Here is a 12,268-nt window from a genome sequence, read left to right on the forward strand (position 1 = left end):
TTTTCATTGATTCATTAACAATGTTGTGTTATCATTTGGCAAAATTATTTAGTCACTCACTCATATGTCTAAAAAAAAAAAAAATTATTAAACATAACATGCCACCCATATGCATCTGCCAGCATCATGCATTGTTAATGGAAGATTTGCAATATTTTAAGCCTGAAACAACAGGCAAAGACACAGTGTACTATTGATGGTTTGTTTTATATAACTGAATAAAGGGGAAAAAGGAACCATCGCATCCAAAATATGCATATTAAAATGTAAACTCTGTATGTTGCTGTATTTTCAGCTACATTAAGTTGGGAATAAAGGCAAATGGAGCTGGGGATACATGGAAAGATCACTAATTTGTCATGCGTCATAATTTTTGGTCATGTTTTTAAAAATGTTACGTGATGTTATCAATACCAAGCTACAGAAACAAACATGATTCCCATGAGTTGGTGTGTCACGCAGCTTGTAGGCTATGTGGAAAGATTTCAATTCCAAGACCGATATAAAGTTAGTTCGACGTTTGACGTTGGTGGATATTACACAGATATTCAGCCGCGAAAAAAAAATCAATAAATTCTTAGTGGATGAGTATAATTGTATAAAAAATGGCTTATTTGAAAAGCAATAGAACGTAGAACTGGACAGACATCGCAGTTTATTTGTTTTAACCCTCCTCCACATAAAGACCCAGCGGCGCGCTAGCGCTTAGGCCAGCTAGGGACCGTCTACAAAGTACATGAAAATTATAAAACGATAATATTTTCCAACCTGAATGTTTTTTATAATTAACAAAACAAAAGCAATTTGTGCACCAAGGTCTTTGAAAGATATAAAGACAAACACTTATAATGCTCACTTGAATTTAAATAAGAAATATTGTAAACAAGATATTTGATAGTGGTTATTATTATATTATTAATATTAATAAATATATTAATAAAAGAAAAACAACATTAAAAAGCATTATCATTCCATAATCCAGTGGTAATGCAGTAGGCTGATTCCAGGTCCTTGTGAGAACATTTTTTTTTTTCATTATATTCACAGAAATATGACATCAAAAAAGTACACTCTATTGAAATTAAAACCAATAAATAAATTAATTTAAAATAAATCCACTCTTCTGTATCAACCTCATGATGTGTGTCTTGTTATTGTTTTCATAAGAACATTTTTTGTATTTGTTTTAGTCACAGAACTATAACAGAAAACATGCTATTGAAATTCAACAATTAAGACAACGCTGGCAAAAAGTGTTGTTTCGCAGTTGTTTTGACTTGAATTTGAAAATCTAAATTTTAATAAATTAATTTATAACACACACAGTTTTGTTACACAACTTCAATGGGTGTGTCTTGTTACAAATTAGACAAACATTTTGATGTTGGTTTTAGCCACAAAACTATAATAGAACACATACTATTGAAAATGTAACCAATACATAATTTAGTTTAAAATATATACAATCTTATATCTAAGCTACAAAGGCTGTGTCTTGTTACAGATTTAATAAATAATATTTTTGCAGTAATTTTCATTGTCAAAAGCGATGCCAAAGTCATGCTATTGACATTCAAAAATCGCTTGCGCAGCCTTCCATAGAGTCTCCAGTATTACTGCCCCCAAGAGGAATGTTCTGCAGTTGTTTAGAATGAGTTTGACATTCAAACTAATAAATTATTTTAAAATCAATAAAGTCTTCTATTTCAACTTCAAAATGTGTGTCTTATTTCTGATTTCTAATTGAACATTTCAATTCAGGTTTTACACTCATATGTAATTCAGGACACATGCTATTGAATTAAATAGTAGGTTTTTTGAAGCATCTCGTTGTCACAGTTCTTCTGGATTTATTCTCTAGGGGGCAGTAATACTGGAGACTCTTTGGAAGGCTTTGCAAGCCATTCTTGAACGTGAATAGGGTGACTTCTACATTGCTTTTGACAGTGAAAACTACTGGAAAATGTTCTTTAAGAAATCTGTAACAAGACACAGCCTAAAAAACCCATAAATAAAATAATATTCAATATTAAACTAACCAATTATATGTTAAATTCACAAAATAATGTCATCTTATTATAGTTTTGTGGCTAAAACCACCATCAAAATGTTGTTCTAGAAACCAGTTACAAGACACACCTTTCGAATTTAAGACAGAACAGCATATTTCCCTATTATGTTTTGTGAATAAAACCAACATTTAAATGTTCATTTATGAATCAGTGACAAGACACACCCTTTGAAGTTGAGATGGAATACTGTATGTTTTAAAAAAATGAAGGAGTTAACAGATTCAAATTTAATTCAATAGTGTTCATCCTGACTTACATATGATAGTAAAAGATGGCTGTAAATATTGTTCTTTGAACAAGTAACAAGACACACCCATTTAAGTTTACATATCAAGCTGTGTGCATTGTATATTAATTTATTTAAACTTCTGAATGTCAAACTTGGTCAAAACAAGTGCAATATCTGCCTCTAGTGGGCGGTAAATAATCTTTGTAATGCTTTGCAAGCTTTTTCTCATTTGTTCCATTTCTATAACTTTTGTTGTGCTAGTTTTGTGAATAAAACCATCTAAATAGTAATACGACACACCCCTTATATTTGATAATTATTTTTTATACATTTCACAAGTGAAGCTTTTAGATGGAATAATTGTCCCTTTTGCTCTTTGTTTTGCACTTTGCAGACGGTCCCTATCCTGCACTTTGACATTATAAGGTCTATCAGATACAATACCTTAAAGCAGATTAAAACAAATAAAACACATTGTGTGATCTCTTCTAAATTTGAAAACAATTAGAACACAGTATGTTTCTTGTCATTGTGCTAAATCGTTAAAGAACTACTGAAGATTTCCGTGGCTGAATCTTTGACAGATGACCCAAAGACCCAAACCAATGTACCAAGACTTTTGATCATACAAAAACATTCAACGCACTTTTTCCGTAACACAAAGGGTAAGTAACTGGGATAGTAGGCAAATACTTTTAATTCATCGCTTCAACACCAATTTATTTAAGAGCGATTAAAACGAGCATTTATATCGTTCATTCAGAGCACGGTCAGCATTGGCAAAAAGCGACCACGTTTCTGTTTGGTTCTTTTGGGCATTTCCCGGTGTTAAAGAAAATGTCAAAATGGGTAGGAAACCATACCTTGCGCTCTTGTTGCCACAAGACTTGCCAGAAGGAGTAAAATCCACGTGTATGAAGTCATCTTGCTGTGTAAAGATTAAAACAAACCTCGTGCAATATCAATAATTCGCAAAGGCAGCCTACAAGATTTTCAACCTACAAGTCTTGAAATCAACAACTACAAGTATCTCTAAGGTGAAATAGAGCATTAATTTTTGTGGCCCACCCCTCTGAGTGATCCAAGCGTAACCCAATGTTATTCAACAGTTCATCTGTCTGTACAGTCTAATTAGAGTGATGATTCGAAACACTGTGCAGGGTAAAGACTACCTGCGCTTTTTTGTAGAACAGTAGGCTATGTGTTGGCTATCAATTATTAGAACAGTCTTTATATATGAATAGCAAATTAACGGAAAATAGGATAGTAACTTTGGTAGTAAATTAGAGAATTTTCGACAGAATCTTTAGTGTAAATGATCTGCTTAAGGTCAAAGTCGTAACAAATTCAGTATCCTATGTGATTTCTGCCACAGCATTTTAGACAAACAACACGTGTTTCTGCAATAGTCTAACAGTGCCATTCTGTTTAAGGTTTGAGATTGTTTTTTTGTTTGTTTGTTTGTTTGTTTATTATTATAATTTATTTTATTTATTTATTTTTTTTGCTCAAAAATTACTGAACACGCGTTTCTTATTGTAATAAATTTTTGGCATTAGTGGTGGCATAAAATAGCGCCCCCTATCAGACAGCAAATAGACTGGTTTCTTACTCCATCTAGTGTTAAAAGAATGTGTTGCAACAAAAGAACGGTATACAAGCATCTCTACAGGATATGGTCAATATTTCTGGTCCGACTCACTAAGAATTATCATTATCGTCCATTATCGGCCATTTATCGATATGACTTCACAAGCGCATTTGGGATTAAAGTTGATATAAAACACATGATTGTCATCTTTGTTAACGGATCTGGTAACAATATAATTCAAGGGCACCTTATTTGTGGGACAAAACCCAATACCAAGAGCACATACTGCTTTCAAAACCTAAGATTAGCTTTTTTTAAAAAAGCACTTTGTAACGCAACCTATATATAAAGAGCTATTTTTTTCTTTTCTTTTTCTTTCTTTTTTTTTTTTTTTAAATAGCCTATATATATTTAACATTCAACATTGTTTTTTTATTTGATTTGATTTGATTTATCTTTTGAACAAGCAGAACTGGATGATGTGTATCCTGAAGGGACCTCAGAGTATCGTGCCCCCTTGCGCAGATGTGTGAGAGATCATCAATGGATGAGGCAGTGCTCCTTCGCGTGTCATGTTTTTGAAGAGCCCACGCGTTTCACTGTATGTTCGCACTCGGCACGCACCAATGCAGATACGGACCGGATCGGACGCTGTTGGCGCCTGAACGTGTATCCATCTTCATTGCGCTCACGGTGTCCGCTTTCTCCAGCTCGCCGGTATCATGCAGTCTTTAATATCCCCAGTCACCAAAGCAATACTGGTTGCACTGTTTATTTTTGCGATCCTGCTCATTTTGTACGTGATATTATGGTATATATGTCGAGATGTGGATTGTGATCACGGAATTTGATTGCCATTATTGGATGCGTCTTTAAGGACATTAACCGGATGTCCCAGCTTTGGCACTGATCAACAAGGGAGCAAAGGGTGACTGGTAAGTGCCCTGTGACTAATCTGTTAACTCCAGCAATGAGAATTAAGAGTGGACAGCAATGATTGGGTATTATTATTTATTTTTATTTATTTATTTTTTACCGACATGGATTGGGATGTCCTTTCCCTATAACGTGTTGCGCTTCACTGGCAGTCGGTAACCACTGAAAATAGCTGCTTTCTTTCCACCTGTTAATGTAGACGCAATACCAACTCAAATCATTCCATATGTCCAATTTTAAGCTTTTTAAAATTAATTTGAATTTAAAATCGGGGACACAGAAAGAACCACGCAGCACCTTGTTATATCCTCGTTTAAATTAAAATAATTGGACTTTCTAGGTGTGTGATAAAATATCTATATGCAAAGTACTGCATCACCTTTCATGAATTCAGTGCTTTCGTCCCCAAGTAAGCAATAGAGAGCAAATACTTTTGCGCTATGAGTGAAAATGAGCAATAAAAGTTGAGATATGATATCAAGGGCTCCCAGTTGTTTTTTAAGCATGACATCTTTTGTGTGCCTCCTGCTTATGGTGTACAGTTTATAGATGTCTCTCCTTTCTGCTGTCAGATAGACTACACTCAAGCAAATATCTTACACCACTTAATCGCACAAGAAAGTTTATGGAAATCTATGGCAAGCCTATTTAACATTTATTCCTTTAAATTTAATATTTTCCATTGTTATAATTCTATATTCTATAATGACTAATCATTAATACAATATTAACTAGTGCCTTTTTAAATTTCACTAGTAACTATTCAACAGAAACTATTTATATTCCATATTGCAGCAGTCACTATAGGGCTGTCTATTCAATTGGTCTTTAGTACTTATTTGCTCTATATACTAGTACTTATACCATTGCTCAACAGTTACAGCAACTATTCTGTTGCTAGTGGTAACAAATTAAATGCAGTTTTTCCAATAATTTATAAATATTTCATAAATTATTTTTTCCGTTAATTAAATTTTATCAACTATTCACAGCTAAAGGCCAATCCCTACTCCTGCAGGACAGTGGCCCTCCAGGAGCAACACTGAACACTCTGGTACTATTATCTCTCAGTAGTTAATACAGTAGTTGTCCATTTCAGCTTATTTATAATTGGATACTTTTAGCCTACCTGTATCTGTCACCAGGAGGTAACATTTATCTAAATAGCTTTAATTGATTTTATGTAACTAGTTTGAAAGTTTACTTTTAGTTCAGTTATTTGTAAGACTGCATATATGATGAAAATATAGAAACGTAAAAATAGATAATTGAGTTTACGAAATTAATTTTAAAACGGCTTGCCATAGAAACGTGGTTCGCCTGTTGTGCGCTTAGATGTGAAAGGGTTTGGAATTTAGTTCGTCCCTTCAGCCATTAGCTGGTGAGATTAATTGAGAACTCAGCTGCTACAGCTTCATGTCTTTACATTTGTTCGTTTTGATTTCTTTCACCAATGTAGCCTATAGCTGCAGTGTAGATGTTCCGTAATCGGTAATGCTGGTATATTTCCCACTGTTTAGAGTGTACAGATTTATCTATATCTTCTTTTGCAAAACGACCACAATTTCACGCCACGAGCATTGTGACTCACCGATGAAATACTCCGCTCTGAACGTGAGTGGAATCTCAAGTGTCAGTCAGCACAGTCACCATAGCGCATCATACAACGCACCATGAGCCCTCGAACGTACAACTGAACCAGAATTGACCCTATACGAAACCTGGGCCACCTAACCTTTATTTATATTCACAATACATTATGTTACAAAATTACCATAACTCTGTTGATAATTATACTGAATCTATACGGAAACCCCATTTTGAAACCTTTATTTATATTCACAATACATTATTTGTTACAAAATTACCATAACTCTGTTGATATACCCATTCAGTGTCCATGAAGCCACCCAAACTCCTAAGGATTATTATATTGAATTCAGATTGAATGCTGCATATGTTGTATAATATGTCATATCAAACTATTTCACACACACACACACACACACACACACACACACACACACACATATATATATATATATATATATGCATTACATATTTTGCATAATTTATTTAAAACATAATTTATTCTATGTATTGAGAAAAAAAAAAGCCTATAATATTCATGGCTTAACAGTTTGAAGCTGAGAAGTGACGTGAAATAAGTCCTAATGCCATACTGATGAAATAAACTACTATTATTAATGGAAAATGGAATAACTGTCATCATGTACTAACCCTCATGTTGTTCCAAAACCATAAGACTTAATTACAGTGTTTTAAATAAAACCTGAGACGTTTCTGTCTCTCCATTAAAAGTCAGAATCAGAAAGAGCTTCATTGCCAAGTTTGTTTACACAATGAATGTCTTGTCTTGGTGACAGAAGCTTCCAGTACAGAAAGAACAGAAAAAAAGTCCAGGTAACCAAAACTTAAGGTCAAAAAGTCGTAAAACAAATTTGTATGAATCCCCTCACATTTGAGCTTCTGTTTACCATATGTGATGTGCATGTGTGTCTTAGATACTTTAAATCTGGCCTTCATATAAAGCAATCAAATATTTTCACAAAACTTAGATTAAAACACTTGATTCATATGGATTAATTTTATGACACCTTCATGATCTTTTTACCGTGACTTTCAAATGAGGGACATAAATCTCTCAGGTTACATTAAAATGTCTTAATTTGTGTTTGAAAGAAGATGAACAAAAGTCTTATGGGTTTGGATGGCGTAATGGAAATGACGACAGAATTTTCACCCATGCTAATGCTCAGCTCACTCAAGCTCTGAATGGCAACTAATACTCCATGTGTGCATACGTAACAAATTACACAACTGTTCTTGGAACAGTGGAACTGTAGAGAGCGAGAGAACATAAGAAGCGGTCGAGTGAGAGATGGAGGAGTGTTGGAGCTCCCAGGTTATAAGTGCTGTTCTGAATGCATTCTGACAAGGAGTCTATAGATACAAATAAACTCTGAAGGGGGAAATACAACAGCTGTTTTGCTATTCAGCATTCAGAGTAAGCGGAAAAGAGAGAAAGAGAACACTGAGTTTATGTGTGAGTGCATGTTTGTCTGGAGGCTTAGAACTTCTGGAAAGAATGGGTATGAGTAGGGATTCAGGTCAGTGTTGGAACATGCTCAGGGGAAGCACCCTGCCTGCCCTGAAAGCATAACGCAACATGCCTGCTAAAAAGAGATGGAGACAAGAAGAGGGTAGGAGGCAAGAAAGAAGCTCCTCAGGCCACAATGACATGTAATTATTAATTTTTGATCAGTGGTATTGATTTAACTTTCAAGGACAATTCCTGAGTGCCGATGTGGATAATCAAGTTGTCATTTTGTTACACCTTAGCCTCTTCTGTGCTGTCCAACATTTTGCTTTTTTCTTTTCTTTCTGAATTCTTGTTCATTATAAAAATTCAGCAACAGGTCCATGTTTAAATTATAAACAAAATTATTCAAAGAAAGAATTCCCTGGTGCTCAGTCCACAATCTGAGACATTCAGCCTCTTTTCTCAGACAAAATCCTTACTTATAAAAGCCTGAGAGCTCTTCCAGTAGAAAATGTCTGTTTACATAGTACTAGTCCAACAACAAGGATTCTCCACAACCTGCTGTCACTGCACCAAAGCTGAGCCCCAGGTTTGCGTTTCTTTCTCTTGAGGGGTTTTCATGGCACACATCCCTTGTATGACACTAGGCTACATAAATGCCTGTTTACTCCCAACAGAAAAAAAAAAAAAAAAAAAACACTTGTGCAAAGGATGTAGAGTGAAACAGCCAGATATATATGCACACACAAACACACACACATACAGAAATGTATAAAGAGAGAGAGATAGAGACGACTAAGGGAAATGCTTCTATCTTGCATTTCTCTAATAAAATTATTTACATGACAAATTACTATTATAAACATTTTATTTAAAAGTTTAACTGAAAAATTAACATAAATTTCAGAATGTCTTAGGAATGTTTATTTATTTATATATTTTATGACTGCAAAGCTTAAGCTGGTGATCTGGCAACTTTACAAGTAAAACCTGATGATCCATGTTATCCAACAAGATTTGAGAATGTTCCAAAAGCACATCTTGTGTTGTGAAATTCAATGGCACAAGAACATCAGATATCTGTATCCCAACTCAAGTCCTCCCAGAATGTTGTAGATTGTCTCATTAATCAATGATTAATTAAAGCACTGAAAAGCTGAAGAGTTGAATCAGGAACCAGGTGGCCCCTACTACTGGAGTTGAGAAATACTTATTTAGAGAAGAATCTAAAGTAAACATCTAAATTTGAGGGTCTAAACAATTTTCCCGTTTAACGCTGTAAAGCTGCATTGGCACTGTCTGTATTGTATAAAGTGCTATGTAAAGCACTATGCCAATTACAACTTTTTTATCTCACAAATCAGACTTTGTTTCTCATAGTTTTGAGGGCGAAAATGAATCAGCAATATAAACTTACAACTCTGAATCTGTATCTCGCAATTCTGAGAAAATTGTGAGAGAATAATAATAATAATAATAATAATAATAATAATAATAATAATAATAATAATAATAAAAAAAATAAAAAAAAAAACTACACACAATCACTTCCAGGTTTTGCCTCAGCCAGCTCAGTTACATCTGGTGAAGTGCTGGAAGCCGTTTTTGCTATTGATGTTAACTGTGAAGACAAGTTAATATTTTACACTTATCAAAAAAAGCTTCCCCGGATTACTGTGAACGATATGGAATAATAAGAATCTATGGCAACACTTTATTTTAATGTGTCCTTGTTACACATGTTACGTACTTACTATTACAATAACAATTAATTATGCACAATTACATGCAAGTAACCCTAAAACAAACCCTAATCCTAACCCTAACCATATAGTAAGTACATGTAGTTAATTAAATGCATAATTACCCTGTAACAAGGATGCCTTAAAAAAAGTGTAACCGAATCTACTGTATAAACACAAATCTCTTTTCTTTAAAATTTTTTTTTAAAAAGTTATTATTTTTGTGTCTCAACTTCTTAGTCAAAATGGTTTAATCTGTAATTTTTAGTTATGGAATTGGTCCAGACGAGTTTACAATTGGTCCCAATTTTGAATTCACTTGTATAAATGGAATTTATGGTTTTCATGAATGTGAAAAAAGTGATACTTATTTCATAAACCTCATTTTCCTGTTAGCCAAATATCAATTCCATAAATGTAAATTTTCTAAAAGCAAACCTATTTTTTAAGATTCAAACTTGAAATGAAAATGTATTTTGAATCTATTGAGTTTTCTACAGACTTTCTACAGAAAGCAATAAGAACAATGGCTTTGCTGAAGGACTTGGCACTTCCTCTGGAATGAAAGACTGAATGACCCTGGATTGTTATTGTTGTTGTATTGTTATAATTTGACAATGAAAAATTACATCGACACTTTGAGGGTGAGTATTCTCATGCTATATTGAACAAGTGTCTAACAAGATTCTTAAACCTAGCTGTCTTTTCATAATTTGTTTTAGTCTATGCATATAACGTGTTTACTTATATTGTATTCATTTTGTCTGATGTGCTTTTTTATGCAACATATACCATTTTTGGACTAAAATTCAAATTCCAACAAGAATCAGGTGAGAATGAGAGATAAGCATGAAGGTGTTGTGTTTCAGGCCAGTGAGGAAGGGAAGAAATTAGCTTAAGTCTGAATTAAATGCTCGTTTTATACCTTTTTTAATGTTTCTGTACAAAGACAGGCATAGTGAAACTATTCTGTAAAAAGGATTGTAGAGCTCTTTACAGTGTATATGAATGCAAATAGAATATTTTAATATTTAATATTCAAGTTTCTATTTAAATTTCTGCTTAACAAATATGTATATAGGATATTAATAAAGGACTTTTGTTATAGTTTAATTATCTTCATAGACTCCCTAAATGACTCTCTTCATGTATTACTGTATTGCAGCAGTTGTTCCTGTGATGCTGGGACAGCACTGTGTGTCTGCAATAATGCTGCACAACTGTACCAGACAGCACAAAACTTGGACCTTGGCATCAGTAAAGTTCCTCCTGTGCATAGCTGTACTGAAAGAAAACAGAGCTGGAACAAACCTACAATGGTAAGTTTAAGTGAATTATCAAATCCTTTTAGAATAAACTTGATGGATTAAATGATAATGTAATATATAAATACATGCTTTTAGTTCAAATTCTTTTTAATTGGCTTAGTTGGAAAGATTATTGATGAGACAAAACACAACCTCTGCTCTGTGATACATAGGATTTCTGTGAAAAAATTGACTGCTGAATTTACCTACTATAATCAGTAAATTCTTCAGTGTACTTTACATAAACTCCACATTTTTTGCTGAACTCATAATGTATAAAAATACCTAGTGTATGAGATCAGGCCAAGATATAATAAATGGACTGTCCCACTACTGTAAAAATTATTATTATTATTATTTTATCATAGAGCAGTTTTTGACTGAAATTTATTTAAAGGGGCAATATTTTTTTCTAACCATACAGAAACATGGCATGACATCCATTTATGTCAAATAATTCAAACACACTAAGGAAGATGAAAATAATGTAATATATTGAAGGTCAGAGTACAGATAAAAAAATATAATCCAAAAAACATATTTTTCACAATCCAGCAGCACCCTTAACAGAGGTATCACCAGCCTGCTGTCCACCAGGTGTCTGCTTGATTGTCCATAACGAACATTGAGGGTTTATATATGTATATATATATATATATATATATATATATATATATATATATATATATATATACACACACACACACACAACACACACACAGTGTGTTATACAGGAAATGTTTAATACTATATAAAAGTTACTTATATAGGGCTCGACATTAAGCCTTGACGTGCTTGTCGGACAAGTAAATCAGTCATTCACTTCTCAGAGTAAAAAAACAAACAACAACAAAAAACTTTTTTATTTTTTTTTTATGTAGACTAAATGTAATTTATTCTGCAGCAATAATCTCATCAGTGCTCTATCAGGTCTTACTTTAATCAGCATATTTGTGAGATTTTCCTTAATTTGATTTCTAGGACACTTTTTAACTTTATGAACGGCATTTTCCTAACATTATAAAATGTACATGTCATCATTTAATTCAAATTCTTAAATTTCATTAAAACATTCAGTTAGAATAAAAAGACACTGTATGGTTGTTAGCATTCAGATGAAATCAGTACAACAAACTCCATCTTTCCAAAGAAGAGGAAACACAGAAGCTGCATCCAAATTGCCATTTAGATGCATTTACTCAGACTGTTTAAAAAAGATAAGAGGTTCCATAAATGCATTTACACAGTAAAATTGCAAATGCATAAATAATATTATGCTTTACTTTTTAAACATACAAATATGAAATGTTGGAAAAAATGCAATTAT

The 12,268-nt window shown here is 33.3% G+C and overlaps 2 protein-coding genes across 4 annotated transcripts in view; one reads left to right on the forward strand and one right to left on the reverse strand.

Moving 5' to 3' along the window:
- Positions 1–3,511, reverse strand: part of LOC109064757 (CD99 antigen-like protein 2) — a 289,995-nt gene extending 286,484 nt beyond the window's left edge. Inside the window, exons 1-2 of the mRNA XM_042757466.1 lie at positions 3,370–3,511; positions 3,165–3,229 (exon numbers count right to left, since the gene is read on the reverse strand). Of these exons, the coding sequence (XP_042613400.1) occupies positions 3,165–3,225 (61 nt within the window). The 5' untranslated portion in view covers positions 3,226–3,229; positions 3,370–3,511. The remainder of the gene's footprint in view (positions 1–3,164; positions 3,230–3,369) is intronic.
- The window catches only part of LOC109094305 (charged multivesicular body protein 2Bb), a 338,419-nt gene that overhangs the window by 279,813 nt on the left and 46,338 nt on the right, over positions 1–12,268 (forward strand). Inside the window, exon 1 of one of the 3 annotated variants that reach the window (XM_042757442.1) lies at positions 4,393–4,827. The exons of the other annotated variants lie outside the window; for them this stretch is intronic. The gene's annotated coding sequence lies outside the window, so the exon portion shown is untranslated. Of the gene's footprint in view, positions 1–4,392; positions 4,828–12,268 lie in introns of those variants that run through there. 3 annotated transcript variants of the gene reach the window in all.

Source organism: Cyprinus carpio, chromosome A1 (genome assembly GCF_018340385.1).
Source record: "Cyprinus carpio isolate SPL01 chromosome A1, ASM1834038v1, whole genome shotgun sequence".
NCBI classification, from domain to species: domain Eukaryota; kingdom Metazoa; phylum Chordata; class Actinopteri; order Cypriniformes; family Cyprinidae; genus Cyprinus; species Cyprinus carpio.